General features: G+C 36.2%; 1 protein-coding gene across 9 annotated transcripts; it reads right to left on the bottom strand.

Moving 5' to 3' along the window:
• Positions 1-1,149: 1,149 nt before the first annotated feature.
• CFLAR (CASP8 and FADD like apoptosis regulator) lies at positions 1,150-21,232 on the bottom strand. Of its 9 annotated transcripts, XM_068686671.1 has the most exons (12): positions 19,925-21,232; positions 17,374-17,546; positions 15,530-15,593; positions 14,984-15,415; positions 14,515-14,620; positions 13,158-13,293; positions 12,896-12,993; positions 11,751-11,802; positions 11,031-11,080; positions 9,967-10,045; positions 5,074-5,587; positions 1,150-4,140 (listed from the first exon to the last, which is right to left on the bottom strand). In XM_068686671.1, exons 4-12 carry the CDS (start codon positions 15,277-15,279, stop codon positions 4,002-4,004), a joined length of 1,470 nt encoding a protein of 489 aa, XP_068542772.1. In that variant the 5' UTR covers positions 15,280-15,415; positions 15,530-15,593; positions 17,374-17,546; positions 19,925-21,232; the 3' UTR covers positions 1,150-4,001. The 9 variants fall into 9 exon arrangements, with proteins under 9 accessions (XP_068542772.1, XP_068542770.1, XP_068542769.1 ...); XM_068686669.1 differs by lacking the exon at positions 15,530-15,593 and having other exon boundaries at positions 19,865-21,231; XM_068686668.1 differs by lacking the exon at positions 15,530-15,593 and having other exon boundaries at positions 19,925-21,231.
• Positions 21,233-22,392: the final 1,160 nt, after the last annotated feature.

Below are 22,392 nucleotides of genomic sequence, written 5' to 3'. Positions count from 1 at the left end.
TAGCCCATGACCATGAAATTCCACTAGCATGTCTATCACTTTTTATGGTCCTGTGCTAACAGCTTAAAAACAGAATTAATTTATCCCCTTTTTCTTTAGCTAATGAATTGACATTTCATTCAACCTACCCATCTGCAATGCATGTACAGCTTGATGCCACCCAGGCCCTGCATCCACTCATTTTCCAGACTTGAATATTAGATGCACATTGCAGAAAGAACAAAAAGTCCCTACCACATATATAGGGGAGCACAAAAATCTATGGGAGAACTGCCAGACAACAAATGACATCACAAAATTCCTGCATGTCAGTAAGTAATTACTTTGATGTTACTTTTCACTACCCAGTCTTCACTCTTGAATGAGATGTCAAGGCAATAAAATACTACTTAGATGAATGATTACAGAATGAGTACTGCTATGGATTAAGAAGCTACTTTAGGTCAAGACACCAGAGTAAAAATTCAGTATGACATCCATGAATGCTGCACGATACACAAATCCCCATGACTTTTTGGTCATTAAATAGTTGTGACTGCTTCTGATCTGAGTGGCCAAATGCAAAGTGACTCCTTATTTTTTACTGCAAGGATTATTTACAAGGGTCTCTACAGTTTTCAAAATAGTACTTCTTCCTCTATTTCCTAAGAAAGCAGATATGGACTTTACTTTGTTATACATGAAAACGAAGAGCATGTACACCTCTATCCCCAGCATAGACCTACATTGTCACAAAACTCTCAGAAACAGAATATATCCTATTGCTACTATTTTAGTAAGTAGTAAATTCAGCAGCATTTAGTAGTTAGGCTTAGCATCACTCAAACGCTCATAAATAAAGAAAAAAGTAGTAAAATCCTGCAAGGATATTCACTATTATTCTTACATGTACTTCCTTTCTCCCTTTTCTCCTGTTATCTTCATTCTCCTTCTGATATTCATGCTGCATTTCTCCTCCAAATCTTCTTTTCCGTACTTTTCCTTCTCTTGGTTCTCCCTACCATTCCCCTTCTTGTTTCTACTTGAACTTACAGTATTTCTTTCCTTTATCTCTCTGCCTCCTCTTGGTTCCGTTCTCCCTGCATCTGGTGTCTATAAGGCAGAAGTGCTTGTACCATGTAAAGGCTAGTAAGGAAAATGAGAAAAGAATTTCTGAGAGGAATCTCGTTTATTAATATCACATACATATAGATGACAACTAAGAATCACACCGTATTTCTACAGCCACAGAAGAGTCTGTATTTGTTTCATACCATTTGCTTCATTTACCACCCACTACAGGAATTCTTAAGATAGCAGATCTGTCATTTGATAATCCTTTTCTTACCCTCATAAACATCAGCAAAGGTAGAGTTTCAAAATTATACTTGTGCTATACAGTATTGTATGCTAGTCAGTTATAAAGTATTCAGTTAAAAATGTATTTTTATTATTTATCACATACAAGCTGTAAGTTCTTTACTTGTGTGTGTGTGTAACACAGAAGAACATAGTTTTAAGACACAAACTATCATTAAAGAGAGAAGCAATATGGAATTAGTGTATGGAAAGAACCAGTTTAACAGGCACTTTCTTACAAATTAGAAACCGAAAGGAAGAATTGACCTTTCCCATCACTGCTATGATGTGTTTATTTCCAGATCTATAACATCATGAAATTTGATTTAATACTTTTTACATTAATGCTTATAGAGAACAAGCTTCTAGAGAATCTCTGGATTTTGAAAAAGTTGATTTACTATCATTTTTCCTCCTATGCCTTATAATTACATAAAATTATAGTAACAAATAATACACATACCCATAATTTCAGATACAGTTTTGGGTTACAATTCCCAATTCAAAGCTATTAAAAAGTTTCCATATACTTTAATTAACAAGGACACTATAGCTTATGAAGGGGAAAGAGAAAAGTACGGTGCACATAGGCTTGTAATACGGCCAGAGTATTTTTCTGATTTGTGCAAAAAATTATCACAACTGTGAATTCACTTTCTATAATTAACATGTAAATAAAACAAAACACAAAATTAAAAAAGACGCCACTTTAAGATTTAATTGTTATAAAACATACTTTATATACATTATACAAAATTATATATTAATATAAATAAATACATATAGTGATCTTAATGTTTTGTATAGATGGCTAAATAAAGATTGTAACGTAAAGCCTATTCAGTGTGTTTCTCTTCCTGGTACATTCTAAAAATCTTCATCAACCAGCAGTTTAGGAAACCAAGTCTCAGAAAGAAACTGAGCCTACATCACACAACAAGGAAAAAGGCTCCTGTGTGCTTACAAGACTTAGATATCTCTTCTGCCAAATAAAAGTGATTTTTATTTTCAATTATAGAAGCTACCTGAAAACTATTTTGATTTTTTTTTCCTGAATTAAATATAAGAAGATTGTTCTTTTAAAAAAATAAGATATTAAAAACAGCATCAAGCCAACATGCAGAAGTACAGCATAATATTGAGGAATAAAAAAGTCACTGCTACCAGAGTAAGTTTAGTGGCCATGGCTACTGTAATTAGTAACAATGCACTACTGCTAGCTATCTTTTAGACCTGGTCTATGATGAAAAACATTGCTGGTAAAGTGATATATAAAAAGCACACCTACTTTTTGCTCAAATAATATGCAGGTGCACTAGCAAATTAACCTTTTTGCCGTATTTTTGCTCAAGGAACTAGCATACATATGGTGTAATTACACTAGAAATCAAGGAAGGCATACCAAAGCCTTTAATTTTATTTTTTCTGCATAGGAGACTATAATAGAGTATTAAAACTTTGCAATTAGCCTATTTAAGTAGGGAAGAAAATGCCATAGATTTATCCACAATGGATTTCAACACAACACATCCAGGTTTCACTGTTATATAGACAACTGAAGTTCAATTGTCTATATAAAAAAAAAAGTTCAGGTCAACTGAACTTTTAACGTAAAGCATCTATTCCACTGAAGAAAAAATTTTTTTACAATTTTCACTCCTACCTTTTCTAGAGGGATGAGGGCAACTTGAAAAAAGGAATCAGTTGAAGACGGCATATCCTTTTCCCTAAGCAAAAATTATGTGTGTGAGGAGTGGTAAACCTAAGGCAGTGGTTACTACGTTTTGGTTCAAATGTAAATAACCAGTGTACTTTTACAACTATGCCTGGTGCCACATATGTGAAATATGGTTCAGCTTCTACACAGCATCTGCCACAATCCCACTTTTTTTTTTTTTTTTTTTTTTTAACTGCACAGACAACCATAAAACACTGCCAAATGTAGACTCATTTTGCATCAGTGGAAAATGGCATAAATCCTGTCAGACCATCTTTTTTATTAACATACAACTCTTGTATGCTGTGGACAGTAGTGATGACACAGGGTTATGGGTGAATCACAGCTTCTAATACACCAGACAGATAGAATCCAAATTAAAAGACCACCTCTCTCTTCCTTATGTTTTGCTGAAGTCTGTGGAGGCACACAAGTCAGAACTTGTTACCAAAGAACTGGTGCTGCTGGGTAGGCATCCTCTCCTGTCACATTTTTCATTATTAAGTGCTGGGAATAAGTACCTGGTCAATTTTTAACAGTTTGTATGCTGAATTTCAATGTTTTGCACGGGCTTGGTTGTTTTAAGCAACAAAATATGAGCCTAGATTGCACTGATATGAGGTATGCTAAAATATAAACAATATAAACAATAAAACCCCTAGAAAACCCAACTATACAGTTTAGAGCTCTTTATACACTGTTTACCTGTTGCATTTGGTTGTACGGTCTGTTGCTGGTCTATGCAATAGCTGTCATTATTATCCAATCTTTCAGAGGCCTTTGTATTAAAATACAAAATTTAGTGCCTTAACAACCCAAAATGCTTCTAAATCACTGGGTTTAGAAGCAACAGGCAGTTCAGATACATATGCAATTAATGTAAGGGTGAATGTGGATCACGGTAAGCATTTCTCAGCTACTTCAAACATATTCTTTCCAATAGCGGTTAAGTGGGAGAAAGAAAAAGTTTTTTCCTCAGTGTGTGCTGGAGCAGAAGTGAGTATTGTTGGCTTGGGTCCATGGTCTTATTCCATTCATAGACTTTTCTGTTCAGTTCCGTATGGATATCCAATATAGACTGTTTCCTGCAGCAACAAAAGTAAAAGCTTTTTATTAGACAAGGAATCAAGATACTTTTTAAGAATCCACAAGGTAGAAGATAACTATAGACTCGACAAGGAGAAAGTTTCTTTATTGCAGATGTTACACCTTTAAAATACAAAGCTGAATATGCACTTTGGAAATCTGTTGTATACCAAATCACCACTGTGACAATGGTTATGCTGACATCATGATCACCTGTGATTTCCCTACAAGGGTTTGTGAGAAGATCTAAATCTTAACCTGCAACTACATTGAAAAGCAGTTGCTAGCTCCCCGTTAAGTCAGTTATACAAAGAAAATCACTGTTGCTAAAGTTATTTATCTAAGCATATCTGATTTTTGCTCAGATCTCTTTTGATAACCTCTTTAGATAGACTAATGTCTTCTGATAGTTTTAATTCAAGATTATAAATTGGCAATCTTGTGGTTTCCTAAAGCATGGGTGAATTGTATCGAAACAAAGGACAAAATCCTCCCCTCTCAACTGCCTTTTTCCTGAACAAACAAACACTGACTTCTTAATTTGCAAGCAAATCATTCTTAATGATTTAAGAAGCAATTCTCAATTTGACAGAAGCGTAGTGTGCACCTCATATTTTGGAAAAGGAAGATTTCAAATCCTGCCTAAAGCACTAAACACTAGAGTAATGATATACCAGGACAGGTTCTTCCCTTCTCACTCTACAAGCCTTCATGCCATAACACACTTATTTTACCCTCTAGAATCAGAAACCTCACTCCCACTCTAGACTACATTCCTGTGACATTGTTCCAGGACCAGGTACACTTGTCCTTTAACACATGACACATCACAAAGGCATTTTGCAAGACCAGAAAGGATGAAATTTAACATATCTCTTTCTCTAGGACAGTAGGATGCCCTAGAAAAAGTTTTTTTACTATGTTTTATTTACCTTTTATGAGGATTACGGAGTAGCTCAGCCAGACAACGCAGATAATATGAGGACGAAGTTGGAGATTTTTCTATTGTAGACACATCCACCTTGCACTGACTCCAAAAGACGTCTGCTACTTGGGGAATTGTGCCTTTCAAAGGGATTTTTGCATTAGCAATCATTTTATCATCATTTCCATCTATCTCCAACAGACTAGTACATTCTTGCTCATTTTCAGGAACAATATAGCTCTGAATAAAGAAGAGCTTTGGTTTTCCTCGGAGTTCAGGACATGAATCTGCCATAAAGTATTTCTTTATTTGTTCCAAAGGAAATCCAGTAGAAGTCTGGTCTGTACAGAAAATGCTCTGAGGACTTCCACGGCTGACCAATATGCAAACGAAGCTGTCACAATTCCTGTGCTTCTGTAACCCTGCAGCTTCAAGCAACGTTTCATTCATGGCATCCATATCTAAATGTCTGTGGCAATGAACGTCATAGCCTAAGCCTCTGAAGGTCTCTTCCAGCACATCTGAAAAAAGCAAGATGTGATTGAATCACAGCATACCAAGGCTCAGTTGCAACTATCCAGAAGAATTACAGTATTTACAGTATTTCAGTATCGGAAATAGGATGTTTATTTCATCACAATAATTCAAAAATCAGGAGTACTTGATGCTGATTGCACAGTACATTACATACACAGTGCTATATGCATGTTGTCTTTAACATGAGTTATGCACATCTTGACAGCAAACACACTATTATGTAGTGTGTAATTTGTTCCTAATTCCACAGAGTTTTGTGTGTTTTCATTAAGAGCTAATATCCCAGGTTCCTAGAATTTAAAATATCAAGCAAGAGAAGACATTAGAACATGCTTCACACAGAACATTCTTGAAATCATAAGGAGTGCATTGTATAGCGTGGGAAGTTTGTTTCACCTTTTTAACTCTCCAAAATTACTCTGAATGGTTATTACAAATATACAGAACTAGATTAAAAAGAACAGAGGCTCCCCTTCATCAGTCAAAAAGTAACCTTCTGCAGTCACTTATGCTTACTGTTATATAAAATCAAATTAAAAGTCATGAGTTCCAGATGGAAAACTGTAACAAGTCTGTTACAGTGACAGAATAGCATTTTCAGGAATAAAATGCTCAACTATGAACTCTTTAAAATATGCTAGAAATTAAAACTGTAGGCAGCCAAAAAAGAACAAGATTAAATCTATGTTAAAACTGTGTTAAACTTTTGCTGCAGGAAAGTATAATATGCTTTGAATAACTACTTTGGATATTTATTAATATGGGAGTGAAACCAGATGCAAGTTGGTTAAAACCACATGTATCTAGCTATGCAGTCAGAGAACCACAAGTTACTACTATGACTTATAACTGTAGCATCGTATCTTTAATATAAACCATGTATACATTGCCTATACAGTGTTTCTGATAATAATGACAGGAAATAAGAAGTACCACTTTTATGCAAAATGCCTTACAGGCATGAGAAACTAGACTGTTCCTTGACTTCAAATGTTTAATGATCCCTAATTAGCAAAGGCTATTTCAGAAGTAACTGGCAGCAAAGCAGGAATTACACTACCACACTGTTCTCCTCAAGAAACACACAGTGAAAACATAGAACACATGTCCTAACTTACCTCGGTAAAATACAGGCTAGGTACAAACTCTGCATTATAGCAAGGTAAAGAACAGGAACCACTGGGTTTTGTTCCAGTTCTGTTAGTTTGACAAAATGTTTGTAAAATACTTCCAAATCCAAATAAACGTCTGGGATATTTTTGAAGTTGAAAGGAAAATACACTTTAAACAAAACAAAACAAAACGCTCTGAAAATTCAGGTGGAAGACAGATCAATTGCAAAGGTATCTACCCTGAAGTAACTCAGTACCGTTTAGGAGTTATATACCTGATGAAACACTTAAATCCATTAGAGGGCAGTAGTACACAGGCAAAACAAGAGTGCTCTTCCTCGGATTCAGTTACCTCGCTAGTGCTCACGTAAACTGAGAAAGATACAAGCCTTGGTATATAACTTTAGATCACACATACACTGTGTCATAATTAAAAATAATACACCCAAGAAACTGTTAGAGCTGCTATCTTTGTTTAACAATGAATCAGAAGTTATACACGGTAAAAATTTGAGATACAGCAGTTTTACCTTGAGATGAGAGAAAACAAGGGATTACATGTAGCAGCACCCCTAGATCAACAATCATTCCCCAACCAACCACCAGCAACTTTTGAGGATTTTCCCCAATCTATGTAAAAAAAATAACCTTCTCTCCTTTTGTTTATAACATAAGGATAAAAACTATTTTCTAAATGGAAATGAAAAGAGCAGCCAATAACCATTTGAAAAACAGCAAAGGAGTATTTTGGTTTCAACTTTTATCAATATCTGATGAATTCACATTGCTCGTACTGAGCATTTTCAAGTTTGTGATCCTTGTTCCTACATCATTTATCATTAGTTTAGCTTCCTCATATTAAATCCTGCGATAGCTACAGAATCCAATGCACAACAAAGATACAATTCCAAACTTTCTCCTTGCCCTCTTCTCTCTCTTTGGTATTTTCAGACTTCAGAAGTGACTCCAGAAATCTCAAGTAGTTAATACATTTCTAGAAATTCCTTTAAACAATGTCACACCTTGCACCTCACCTGAATCTTACTAGAACAGTAATGTATTTCAGTGAAGTCTTGCTTTCTACCATGTTAAAATGCTGATGATGGATTGGCAACATTTAAAATCTGAGACATGAACATGCAGAGGCTTAATTCCTTCTGCATGCAATGCAGACATGTATGGAGACTGAGGCATGTCAAGACTTGGTTTGAGTAGTTTTGGGACAACAGCAGCAAAGCCATGATTTAAAGGTAAACTTAGCATGCTAGATGCTGAACACGTGGCCTATTTTTATCATTTCCACTCAGCAGGATCTTCCTCCTTCGCATTTATTACTTCCTTTACTTGAGCAAGTACTAAAGCGCCTATACAAGCACAAGAACAGCACATTTTATTTCTAATTCATGAGCATTTTTCTGTTTTATAGCAATTACTGCAAAGGAGTCTACACAGTACACTGCATGTGACAAAAGTCTGTGTCTTCAGAGGAAGAGAAAACCTAAATTCGTTTATGTCTGACTGTGAACTGACATAGCTCTTTCTTTAATTCCTGTTTTCTGAAGTGCATGTGCCCTGTCTACTTCTATGTTGCTTCATTTAAAAACTCAAGACTGGCATAATGAAATATTAAGTAACTCAGCTCAGCACATGCTCACATCCCATTAGAGAACTTTAAAGAGGTGATTTTCCAAACAAAGCAATTTTTAAATTTCCTATGTCTTCTTAAGCTCCCTACAGTAACACTTCTCAAGCAGTACTTTTTTTTTTTTTTTTTTTTGCATTGACTTTTAAGAAAAAGAACTCTAAGTAATTATTTTTGTACTGGGCCAGACTATACCATGCTGCCTTCCAGATTAAGGCTGCGTAAGTTTTTTGAATCAAAAGTTCTATTCACTAAAGCTACCATGAAAGTGAGAAGAGGGGAGAAGAACAGAAGCAGGCAATAGGACAGAGCAAAATTTTTGATCTCAAGAATCCCAACCCAATATTTCATTCCTTGGCAAGAAATGAAATGCTTTCTTCTCTTTTCTTTTCTTTTCTACTTGGGGAAAAGTCAGCATAATTCCTTGTTTTTTTTTTGAGAGTAGAAGTGAAGAAGTATATTAGATTGAACAATTTAGTTTCTACACATTTTGTTCTCCCCTCCCCCCTTTTGCAAAAGAGGTAATTTACAAACTTAGACAGAAAAACAGATCTCAAAGGATGTTTCCCAGTTGCATGTAAGTGGATTCAGTGCCTTCCCTTGTCTCCATGCGTGGCAGGATTGTGAATCTGTTTAGCTCCTGATATTCTATGGGCAAACTAAGTCTATTATTTTAAATAATTTACCTAAAATACTATTATCAAGCAGACAGTAAAATTTTACTTTGTGTTCTGCACCCCCTTCTCTTCAATAACTGCATCAATAATAGCACTTGGTCTGTCTGCTTGGAACATTAGTTAAGAAAGTGAAAAGATATGCCCACAAACCCTCCTCCCCTACATCTCCTAGCCTAACCTATTAAAAAAAATCTGCAAACATTCTCAAAATTTTTATTTCTGGCTTCACTGTGTTCCAGTGACCTAGAGAGGGAGCTTTTTCAGGAGGGTGGGGATGTGGGAAAGGTATAGTTGTTTTTTGCTTATGCGAGGATCTTATTTTTGGATTCTTCAAAGGAGATCAGAAAAATTCATTTTTAACCACAGCACTGACTACCCTGAATTCTAGATGCGTTTTTTTTCCCCTTTTTTTCTCCCTAAACTAATTTGGGAGGAAAGAAAAAAAAACCACACAGATTTCCCTCCCCTCTAAAACTATGATAACAGTTTCAGGTAAACAGTGCAAGATGTAACAAAGGAGTAGGTGCATTATTAATAAAGAAGCACGTGCCTTCAGCTATTCGAAATCTATGGTGTTTAATATGATTACTCTTCAAGTCAGTAACAGTTTTGTTTCGCTGAATGGTAGGAAACATCATCTTCATAATCTCTGCCACTAACCTGCTGTATGACTGTAGCTTAAGTATTCTATTTGTCTCTCTGGATATCATTTTTCCCCCCTTTCTATCTCCTTATAAGTTCTTTCATTTAGATATTCTCAGGTTGGGCCTTCCAACTCTCCGCTTTAGAAGACTTACTGTAATTGACAGATTAGCTATCTTAGACAACATTGCTCTTGTCTGGCTGGAAAACAGACATCATATTCTTTCTACTAAATTGTTACAATTATCTGAGAATAATAGGATAAGGAACTTCAATTTCCAGAGACTTACCTGTGTCATTACCAATACAATCTATGATCAGGCATATTCCTAAAGGTTGACTTTGCATTCTGTACTGATCATTGAACACCTGAGGAAAGTGAAAGACAAATACCAAGTTATTATGTCACTCCCTCAAGTTACAGACTTGATTCTTTTGTCAAATTTAACCACTTCCAACCTATTCAATCACATTTTGTAAATTTTCCACAGAGTACCTAGCAGAAGCTTACCTACTGGAATTTAATGTTTTACCTATGCAACAAAAATTCAGGAGACACAGATTCGTGTTTTTTCTGTATTTCATGTACAGGCTTAACTTCTGTATTCTTCGAAGTGACAAATGTAGAGAATTTCTGTGTTCTTCAAGTGTACAACAGCCATTAATCATCAGAGAAACAATTTCCTTATTTTATTAGTGTAATTATTAGTGTATTATTAGTAGTATATTATTAGTATATTTTTAGCGTATTATTAGTATATTATTAGTGTATTAGTTTAATTTTATTAGGCATGAAGCCTCCTCATTCCTCAAAAACCTGCAATGACTCTACACAATCCATCTCTCCTCAAAGAGATGGACAATTTGCTGTAGGTAACTCCCTGCTCCTGACATACAGCAAAGCTAGCAAAAAACACTACTATTTTTACTATCCTTACTACTAATACACAAAGCACATCTTTCTCCTATCTGGAGAGCAAGGGCGTAAAAGAGAATTAAAGAACAATACTGACCATGCAGAAAGAAGCCCTGTAATTTCTAATGCAAGAGGTCTGATTTCAAACAGGTTTTGACTTAGTCTCTGCTCATGAATATGCAGTTCTTTGTGCACATGCTTTTTTCACACTGTTGCTTGCAGTATTATCTTGTGTCAGCAAGTATTTTGTATTAAAACTATCTTCTGCAAAAGCTATTCAAAGAACCTCTTTATCACCAAGGAAGATATGGATGTACACACTGTTCTTGTTACATGCAGTTACAGGAAATATAGGAAATGAAACCTAAAGAGAACTCAGGTAAACACCTACAGAGGTTTTTATTACATTTTCATACATACATATGCATAAGCACTTACCTTATGAGACGCTGGTCCTGATTCTTGAATGGACATGTGGACTGGTTCTTCTGTGGTTAAAACACACAGAAGTAATCTCAATGTATAGTTAATGGTAATATTTCTTTAACAGCAGATCAGTTAAAAAGAAGCCTATCTAGTTTGGTCAAGTTCTCTTTCATCTAGACCTCAGTTTCTGTGTATGGTACTGATGTTGATAAAGTAACAAAAATCTTCACTTCTTACATGTTACTTGGATTGCGTTCTACATTACTTGTGACTAGGAGGAAAAAAACAAACCAAGCAAACAAACACACTATCTCTCTCCTATGCTGAGAAGTCTGTCAGCTATTCTTTTAAAAGTCAACACACACACGGTATTTGCTGGACAACTTCCTGGCTTTGTCAAAACTTAATGAACACAGATGCACTACACTGGCTTCCAGAGTTGGCCAGACAACCTCTTCCATAACTTTATTAATAAACTATTTATTCAGTTAAAAAGTTGTGGAGGTGGACAGCATCAACAATTCTGAGGAAGTTTTAAAATCTGGCAGCACAAGCAAAACAAATACAAGAACAAATAATAAGACAAGGCCCAGTTTGTAGAGGTACAAAATATCTTCTGTTCCTGGTAACATCAACTGGTTTAGTCACAGCTATCAAAAAAACACCACTCTTTCAATAAATGAAATTAACTCTCTCTTTTAGATTAGCAAAGATTAGGTAAGATGCTCTTACCTTGAAAAAAGCTTTGTCCATTTTGTGATTTTTCCTTGTTCACGTTCTGGATCTAAAATGAAGAAAGTGGTGTATTTTCATCGTCTTTCAAGAACAAATAGTTATATCTTCCAAAAGCATAACATAGTAATATTTATCTTCCTCAATAAAAGAATTACATATTTCGTGTTCAAATCTATCTGCTATTTAGAATTACAAAACAACAATTTAAAAAAAAAAAAAAGGAAAGAAAGCAAATCAAAAACCCTTTGTCTTTAAAAAGTTACCAGTTTTCTAGGAACAGCAAAGGAAGTTTATTCCCTACAGTAGTATAATAAATAATAATAACAAAAAGTCTGAAGATATTAATTTTGTTTCCTATATAGCAGCAAGGAGGAACTTTCACCAAAATCAAGAGGAAATTAAAATAGTATTATCACAATATGGAAAGTCAATGTATACTCTTTCCCATCAGTTTGGAAAACAATGTTGTTCTTTGTTAGTAAAAATAAATAGCATCAATATTGTTTTGTATTTAAGCTTTATACATATATATATTTATTAGATGTATTTCAGAAAACATTTCTATGTAAGGCTAAAGACTGCAAGAAAGGTCACGTTATTACAACATCAGATCTAACCCAAACATAAAAAGTACTGCACACAATAGGATTTGATTCAAAGTAATTGGGTGGATGACTTTTGGTATGTTGACGGACTTTGGTTAAAATTAGATTAAAACAAACAAACACAACATCTGAAAAGCTCTCATTAAAAAGTAAGCTATAACCTTCTGCTAACAAAGTTTAAAAGCTACTTTCCCTGGATTTTGCAAAGTCCACAGTTAGGAAGAAGAATACTGTGTTCTGCAAAGAACAGTCAAAGCAAAACCCCAAAGTAGTAGAAAAAGCTTTTAAGATACATATTTCATATTCCAAACTAATAGGAAAAAATTCACAAAGGCTTCCTAAAAGAGATCTTTCCCAGTGTCAGAAAATCTAAATCAGGCCTTAGACCCAGCAAACAACAGGAACCAGAGACATAAAGGAAATAATGTTCTTGTCACTAGCAATCTGTCATTCCTTAGGCTCTGCAAAGATGAATCCCCTTTCAATGTCTTGCAATACTTAGAAATAAAGGATCTGCATGATTTGTTGTATACTTACTTCTGAATTGTAAGGAGGATCAATCAGACTGAGATTAGGGAGAGATGCCTGAAGTGCATTTACATATACTGGCTGAGAAGGAACGGAGGACATAAAAGCTGAAAATTTAACAGAAAGACACAGAGAAATACGCTGTGATATATAAACTGTTTGAAAAGCCTAAACCCTTGCATGCAAATACTCTGACTTGTAATTTCATCTTTAGTAAGAGCATATCTGATCCTTATTACCAAGACTAACCAGTGCAAAAATACCATTTTACCTTCTTGTTTGTACTTCTTTATCTTCTTAATCAGGTCTATCCTATGAATACTTTGGAAACACTCTTCTATCAGATCCAGCTGATTAGGAGCCACCAAATTTAGTTTCTCTAAGTCGATCACTAGAGCTAAAAAACTCTGTAACAGCAACAGAAAAACAAACTGTTGTCATAGAATATCCTGAATTGGAAGGGACCCACAAAGAGTATAAAGTCCAACTCCTGACTCCACAGAGGACCAACCAGAAATCAAACTACTTCTGAGAAAGTTGTCCAAACACTTCTTGAATGCCAACAGGTTTAGTACTGTGATCACTTCCCTGGGGAGCTTGTTCCAGCACCTGACTAGGCGGTGAAGAACCTTTTGCGAATATCTAACCTGAACCTGCTCTGACGCAGCTTCATGCCATTCTCCCAAGCCCTAATGTATCTCAGTAATTTGTTTTCTATTACCAAAAAGAAATCCAGAAAATAATGTGGGCAGGTGGTAAAAGTTGTAATATTCAGGAGCTAGGCACATTACTGCTTAAATACTAAGAAGGGATTATCTGGAAAAAATATCAATAATTCTTAGTATTATCACAGGAGTGATAAAAATTAAAAAGTGACATTATTAAAAGCAAATCTAAGTTTTTGGGTGAACAGTTTCGCATTTCCTTGTTACTATGTAGGCAGACACACAGAACATCACCTCATATGCCACAAAGTAATAGGTAAGAAAAGCTTTGGGGAATTTGCAGGTATTCTCTCCTTCTTTGGTAAAAACTAACCAACTGACAAACCAAACAAAATAAACCACCCTCAAAAAAAGATGACAGAAGCCTTCTGTGTTCTGTGCACAGTGGTCAAGCTTTCTGAATCTTCTCTACTGAATCTGTGCTTTCTCAGGGCACTCAGAACAAATATTGTAAGTACAAGCATCTAAAGAATGACAATATTATTAAATTAAAATTATTCTTTTGTAAATGAAACAGAACAGGAGAGCACAAACATAGTAACTGCTGTCATAAATTAAGATATATTTAATACTATTATTGGTTTGAAATTCTACATATTTGAACTTTCAGATCAGTAACACTGAAGAAAGGTTTTTATTTTTGCCTTCTGCCTGTGAGGTTCACACTAACACCATTCACTACAGAAACTCTTTACTGTTCTCTCCATTTCTTTAGCTTCTTTTCTTGCATTAAAAAAAAAAAAAAAAAAGGAAACGAAATAAAAGCAACTACTCCTTCCACACTTGACCTCTATCTACTCCTGCCTCACTACCCCTTGTAGTACGGTCTCCTCTCCTAGCTACCTTGCTTTTTACTTCAATTTCTTATTGCTTAAGAAAAGAAGAGTAGAAGAAAGATGTTACCTTATCTTTTGCCAATTTCATACGAGGTGCATAATCTCTGAGTAGAAAAACAAGAGAACCTACTTCTTCTTTTTCCAGATTCTCATTAATCTCTACCATTAGTACCCTGAAATAAAGTTGAGGCATTATTAAAAGTTTAGCTTTCAGGAAAATTCTACCTTTGTCTAACCGCCCAACTTTTCCCACATTCTACTAATCTAGAACTATACAAACATTATGATTTTAATTGATTGACATATACAAATTGCATAAAGATAGATGCTTATAATGCCATTACTTTTAACAAATTACTAAGGCTTACTTTAGGGATTAAACTAGACAATCTTTTCATTTTAACTCTTGTATGATGTGCATGTCTGCTTTTCTTTTACGTTCAAGACATAGTAAAACAAGCAAACCAAGAAGTGCACAAACACACAAACGCATGAATTTTGAAAATAACAGTAGCTTTATAATCTGAAATAGGTACCTGTAATCAGGGACAAGTCTGGGACTCCTGGCAAGGTTAAATTCCACTGTTATTTTTTCAGTCTTCAAGATCCTTCTCAGCAAATCAAACCTCTTAACTCTGTACAGCAGCTCAGACAATCCAGGAAGAGAGAGTTTCTCCCTCTCATTCAAAGCCATCAAAAGCTCTCTCAGGTCAGCAGTAGCCAAGTCAGGAACAAGGTCTCGGCAAAGGAAAACCATTATCTCACCTTCTTCTTTATCCAATTCTTCTACAATTTGGTGAATAAGGACAGCTGGAACTTGGCACTTGGTCATCACTTTGTCACTGTCCCTTTAGAAGTGCCAGCCTTCTGTCTTTTAAACAGAAAGCCAACATGACACGAAGTCCATGTCTACCACAGCACTTATCTGGTGTTCAGTCACAACTGGATGCATTTTTACAGAAGTAGTTCTGTGGAAGAGAATTAGAAGTCTCTAAAATCAGTAATCTACACAAGATCACTACTAACTCTCCTATCTGACAGCCTTTACTTACAACTAAAAGGCCAACTTAGTCTATACAGACCTTTGGTTCTCAAGGGGTTCTCCCAGCTGTTCATTACAGAACAAAAAGTAGTTGGTAGGTCATGCTGGTAAGAAAAAATGGAAGTCCTTTTTAAAGTAAAATTACCTTAATTCAAGCCTGTAAATTCCATAGGAAGTGAAACAAAAGTCATCAGCTTGCTGATGAGTGTAAGTATTTCAACTGCTTCTGGAAATAAGAGTTAAATTCCACTGCAATACAAGTCTAAAGCTCTGACCCGTTTCCAACAACCCACCACCCTTCTGCCCACCATTACCTTTTCTGCACTGAAGTCTTAAGACATTTTCAGGAAGTGTTTTGACTGCTAAGAGGTAGTGTAACCACACATTGTAGCCAAGATGATAAAAACACCAACAAGCAAACCACATATAAAAACAATGTTATCAAGTAGGCACTTTGCCTTAAATGAAGACAAAATAAATATTTACAATATATTTACACATTAGTTATCTTCAAATCCAGGAATGGATTGATTGTCTTAGTTATTAGTATCATTTAAAGTGATTCCACTCTGAATAATTAATGGAGTTTTAAGGGTTCCCCCAGCACTCTCCATGCTCACAAATGTCAAAGACACAACCACACAGAGAAAAAAATCCAACCTTCTGTATGCAAAGTGGTTAACTCATATAGTTAAGCCACAGGCCACCTTTTTCTTCATGTGACATTTGTATTTTATCATACTAAAAATTTAAATGAAAATTCAAAACAAGAAAGAAAAACCACCCTTGTGATTAACAAAATAACTGGGGTGCTATGCTCAATTTCCACTGCCACCAACTATGCAAATTCTATCCTTCTCTGATCCCCATTACCTAAACAGAGAAAGATTAAATGAGCAATCTGAAGATAAATCTTAATCCTTAAAAGAAGTCCAGTTACTACACTGCACAGTTTTGTGTAAACCATTCTGTAAAACAAAAGCCAATATGGCTTCAAATACTAATACACTGTAAGATGCTAAGACCTGGTTAACATTTTTAAAGCAGTTTCCGCCCTTAGTTACACATTTTGGAAGTCAAAATTAACAACGTCACATATTGTGTCCATGCATTACGTGTATGAGTTCGCTTACAAGCATTTTTTCCCAATGCTATTGAAATGAAAAAAAAAAATCTATACCCTTACTTGACTTTCCCCAGAAAATGTGTAAGAGCTGAGTTCAACTAAACCCATAGAATGGGTTCCACTACCCACTGAAAGAGCAAACCAAATTCAAGTTCCTAGGGCAAAATCTCTCTTTATCTACACCTATCTTAGTGAGTTGTATTTTCCATGGAGTTCAGCGGACTGCAGTGGATTTTTCATACACTTACATACCACAGTGTAAATGAGACAGAATGTATTTGCAGTAGTCCTCAAAATGTAACTGAGGCCACTTGGACTCATTTTCAGATGCACAGAGCTTTCAAAAACAGCTGACACTAACAAGGCTGTAGATACCCTCCCTCCCATATGAAAGCATTTCCCAGGTACATACAGCCAGGACTTTCAAAAGAGTTTGAGTAAGTCATACGTGTGACTCACTCTAATGGGAGATGGAAATGCCACTTCTTTTGGCCATTCCAGAAATCTCAGATAAACTATTTTTTAAACAACTCTAATTGATTATCTTTCTAATCTTTTAAAAATATTAAAAAAAATAGAGTTGTGCATGTGTGTGGAGGGGCAAAACACGAAAAATTAATAGTTGTATTATCTAAAAATGATCTGCCTTTAAAAAATACAATTTATTTTTGTGAGCTTCCACTATATAAATCACATGCTCATTATGAAGAAAAAAACCACAACACTGATCAATACTTCCAGTGCTGAATCTCTCTTACCTGTTCACAATCTTATCCATAAGAACGTTGAAGAACTGTCATTTGATTGTTGTTCTATCACTGATCCAGATCCAGCACACAATAGTTTGCAACCAGTATTTGCCAGTGATGGTCTCTAAACAGTTGATTGTATCAGCTCATTTGCTATTGGTCAGATATCAACGTCACAAACACTTAAGTTTTGTAAAGTGAAGGAAAAAAAAAAAAAAAAAAAAGAAAAAATGAGCTAGGATCCCTCTTTCTTCTGTATGAATCCATAAATCCAGTGAACCAGTAATGATGCACCAAATACAAGGAATAACAACTGTGCATACATAATCATTGGTTAATAGCACTCACTCCCCCCATAGGGTTCTAAATGGGCAACAACAGAGCAAAATGATGTGCTTCAGCATCTGAAACAGAATTTGTGCACGTGATTTGTCAGTATCACTGCAAGAAAACACTTAATATTTTTGTATTTGGTGTTTCAATGCGAAGCTTATGAAGTGGGAAGATGGTTAAAAAAACTACCACGAGTATTACACATTCTCATTTTAAAAGAGATCCAGCATCATTCCAAATAGCTGAAGTCAAACACCACCACCAATATTGACAGTAACATTAGCAGCTGAATAAAGGCCTACACAAGGAACAACAACAAAATCTTTTTCTTTCCTGTACTTGAAAGAAACATCCAGGCACAGTGAAGGAAAATAATTGATGAAAGGGCAGATTTCTCTAAGTCTGGCTATTTTAACTCACTCTCACCCCAAATTTCCAAGAAAGAACTCTTCTGGGAAATACTTGCAGTCTCTCTATTCTAGTCTCGCTGATTCTAGGGTGACTCATCAGTCCTCCTGTCCCCCAAAAATGACTAAGAGAAAAACTCAAGGAGGTTAGTACAAAGTGCACTTAAATACCAGATTTTGGTTTTCATTAATTTTGAGGCTTTCTTGAACAGAACTGACAATTTTAAAGTTGAATTGACACCTGTGGATGAATTTCTCATGTACTGCACAGGAAACCACCTCTGTGATGGGTCTATTTGTCAAAGTTTGCACTGACTTTTGACTCTTGGTAAGCAAGGTTTAAAATATTTTTTAAAGATAAACCTGAGACTATAAACAAACATATTTACTCCTTAGAGCACAAAGCATTTCCATTCCACACTAGACAAACAAGATATATTAATCTGCTTCTACAAAGCTAATGAATTTAATTACACTCCTATTTCTGAACTTTTTCACACTGGCCACAATTCATACAGAACTGAAACTAAATGAGGTCCAGATTTTTTATTTCCCCCAAGATGCAGCAAGTTACAACATACTAAAAATTCATACACAAAGACATGCAAGGATATACTAACTCCCTGCTGGCATTAACAACTGGAGGTGTATACATTGCTCAAGCAATTTTACTCTTTGATGTTTAACGCCACGCTTAAACCTTTGCTCCCATGATCGCAACACAAATATTGCACAGCATACAAATACCGGTGTGATTAGCAAGGCAAAGCATAGTGACCTGTATTAATTATAAGGTCATCTATCATGCCTCAGATTAAGAGGGAAGGTTTTTCAAAAGAATTTGAGAACCATTTCATACTCTACACTTCATCTGCAGTGAACCTATCACTTCAGACAGCGTTTGTTTAACATTTCACAATAACCTCTACAGCAACAAAAACAGGATATATAACATCAGTGGGTGTGGTTATTTGGGAAATGCTCCTCTTTGTTTCTTCCACAAGATGAGCTCGTGTGGAAGCCACTACACGAGATGGAGAGTAGGCAGTTACTTTACTACAGCAGGTACTACAGCTATATTTAGTGCTTTCTCCACTCTGTTTAGTTTGATGAGGTAGAGATGGTGAAACCATAGTGTTAGCTGCATTTTGAATCCGTCTAATCTAGCATTTTTCCATGTTAAATGCTTCAGAGCATGCTCCGTAATTTTAAAGTATTTCCTGTAAAAGAATGAGTACGAGATGGTAGGAGATATCCAGGGAATACAGGGAAATCCCACAGTAACTTTCACATTTCTTATTACTGGATTAGGCTTAAGTCATAAACTATAGGTATAAAGTAGTAGTGACCATGCAAATTTCCATTTAATAATGGAGCGGTTTAGCACCCCAGTCCTCCTAATAAAAAGGAAAAAAGAAAGAAAGGATCAAAAAAACGCGCACACACAAAAATCAAACTACCAACCAAAATAAAATTGGCTTTACCCTAGGGAGTTCATGCAGATTTTCTAACTACGTCAATTTAAATCACTCTTGGAAAATAAAGAGGAGTCTCCGCTCTGCAAAGCAAAAAGGCAGTGTCGGGATTCCCTTTCTCCTCACGAGCAAGGCCGGGCTCATGCCCCACTTGCTGCGAGCTCTCCACATCCGGCCCAGCCCGGCCGCCCGCCCGAAGGCCAGCCCTGCCCGCTCCCCAGAGAGCCCGGGCTTGGGCACGGGGGGAGGGCCCGATGCCGGAGGACAGTGGGTTGGGGCGCCTACCTTGAAGGCGCAGGCAGGAAAAAGTACGGAGGAAAAGGAAGAGGTGAAGGTATAACGCACCCAAGCGCGCCGGGGATGCCTCATCTACACCAGCGGGGCCAGGTTCAGCATTGGGAGGAGGAGGAGAAGGGGGGAAGGGCGGTGCCGGCTTAGCAACACGCTCTCCCGCACCAGGCGTAGTTTCGAGTAGGGCGGCAGAGGAAATCCTGACTGCGTAGTATCTCCTCTTTCTCTTTCACATTCGAGTTTCAGAGCACGACTTTTTCAAGTGCTTTTCGCTCATGCTTAAGGTTATTAGCGACTACAGCCACCCCTCCGCGTAGATAGCAGCAGTCGCTGCTCAAGGCTGAGATCTCTCCTTGCTGAGGGACAATGGCACTGGTTTCAGTCGTTATACCCTCATTATTCATCTGCCGAATCGTGTTCGTCAACCCTTACGATTTCTCGCGACTCCAGCCATTTTGGGGCGAGCGAATGAAAGATTACGCTTTTGTTTCGCAGTATTTCTCAGGGCAGCAAATAGCGCTGCGCAAAACTCTGCCCACCCTCAAATGGCGGCCGAGCTGAAGCGACAGGAGACGTCACCTGCGCGCAGCCCCCGCCCTTAAGCACAAAATGACTTCCAGGTCCTTGGGGGGGAGCAACACTGTGAGGAAAAGGGGCTGGGGGTTGATCTCGTAGTCTGTACGCACCTGGACCGCAGACGGCTTAAGTAGATTTTCCGATGAGTAAGGTTTACCTCTATATTTTTTCCGTCTTTGAGGCTGGCAGGAAGTAGTCTATTTCCAGGAAAGGTTACTATTATACACGTGAAATAAAGATCTTCATAGGAGTAGAACGTGTATAATTATTAAGAGATCTGTATATTCTACAACATTGGCAAAATATGTTCATCCTAAATTAAGGCAACAGCCTAGGTCAGTGACTAAAATGCTGTCTGCCTATTAAATCATTGAATGATACTATCTTAATTCATAAATATATGAAAATTACATAGACGATTTCAGTGTAACAGTGAACATGCCCAATATATATCTGTGTAAAATGTTGGTAATGTGGGAATAAAAATGTTTTTTCAGTTACATTGTTTAAAGGTAAGGAACTTGGTATTGAGATATGCTTAAAGTGATACGAAAGCTTAGCAGGTGACCTTGTAAAATGCAGACAACCAGACTCCTTAGAGCAATTAGGCGAAAATCATGGTGTCAAGTCAGGTAAGCGAAGAAACATTACCATTTCAAACAGAAAAAGAAGTCAAAAGAAATTTGAAAATTAACAGGCCAGCAACTGAAGGCCATGTGTTGTCTGTGAAGCATCAGATAGTATGTGAACCTGGATTACCTGGATTATCCAGTCAATGGGGAACAGGGGAGGGTCCCAGTCATCGAGAAATAAAGTATATAAACTGCACTGTGTTACTAGTAGGTGCGCTTCTGCTTGTGGGACACCCACCATTGCAATCATGAATAAAATTGCTACTTCACTGAGATCCTTGCCTGATCCTGTTATTGACTAAAGTGTTTCTCACAGTAATATACAATAAACTCTTAATAAACAAAATGATATTTAAAAAAAGTTGTGGAGGAATGCATTAGTTTGTCAGCCAAACTAGATTTGTGTCAGTGTATTTTACATCTTTTGGTCCAAATAAAGTAAAAAATACACCAATGAGAAGGGCCTTGAACAATGTCATGCAGAGATGTAAAAACACTGAACAGTACAGCTGCCAGAAAACCAGATGTTTATTGGTTCTAAAATAAAACTTACAATTTCACCAAGAAAAGTTGTGTAAAAGTACTTTAAAAAAATTATATTTAAGCCTTTTTTTTTTTTGTAAATAAACCTGCAATTTGTGAAATTACTTAAAGTAACTTTCCAGTTTCTCCACAGTGGAAGTAACACTATATAAGTGTCTAGTGGTACTAAAAATTCGTCACTTTTGCTTTTCTGTTTAGTGACACAGATATTGTTGTCTGTATTGAAAACAGATAGTATACCCTCCTTTGCTTATGCCTAAGGGCATAAGAAATACTTGAAACAGGGTATCTAGCCAATGTTAATTCCAAACACTGCAGAGGACATTCTGCCAAAAAGCTGTTTTCTACTGTATTTTTCACTCCAGGCATTCTAAAAACACTAGAAGCTGTTGTACAATGCAAGGAAAAAAACTATACTTAAAACAAAAAATATAAAAGAATAGGTACAAAGGACTCTGTACTAATGCAAACTTACAACTGAAATTGTATACCAGAAAAATGAGTTCTCTTTTTTTCACATATTTAAATTATGCTGAAGTATATTGGAAGTCATATTAGGATAAGGTAGTTAGTGCTGAGTGAAATGTACCCATTTGCTTAGTAAATATGGCAGAACAGTAAGTTTTAATTTCTATGTATTACACAGAACAAGTTATTTTGGTGCGTAGTGTCTGCAAATTAGTTAATTCTTCAATATGATTAAGGTATTTTGGTATTTTCATATACTTTTAAGCAGTTTTGGGTACTTTTTAAAGCTTTACAGTAATATTG

Source organism: Anas acuta, chromosome 6, assembly GCF_963932015.1.
Source record: "Anas acuta chromosome 6, bAnaAcu1.1, whole genome shotgun sequence".
Taxonomy (NCBI): domain Eukaryota; kingdom Metazoa; phylum Chordata; class Aves; order Anseriformes; family Anatidae; genus Anas; species Anas acuta.
The sequence above is the reverse complement of the archived record's forward strand: the minus strand, read 5'-3'. Positions and strand labels throughout refer to the sequence as shown.

Bases quoted from the DNA above. Each gene is read 5' to 3' on its own strand.
- CFLAR (XM_068686671.1), bottom strand. From the start codon at position 15,279: ATGACCAAGTGCCAAGTTCCAGCTGTCCTTATTCACCAAATTGTAGAA. The intron at 13,294-14,514 runs GTAACATCTTTC...TTGCTGTTACAG, and splicing joins TGAAATTGGCAAAAGATAAG to AGTTTTTTAGCTCTAGTGAT. The intron at 4,141-5,073 runs GTAAATAAAACA...TTGTTGCTGCAG, and splicing joins CTCCGTAATCCTCATAAAAG to GAAACAGTCTATATTGGATA.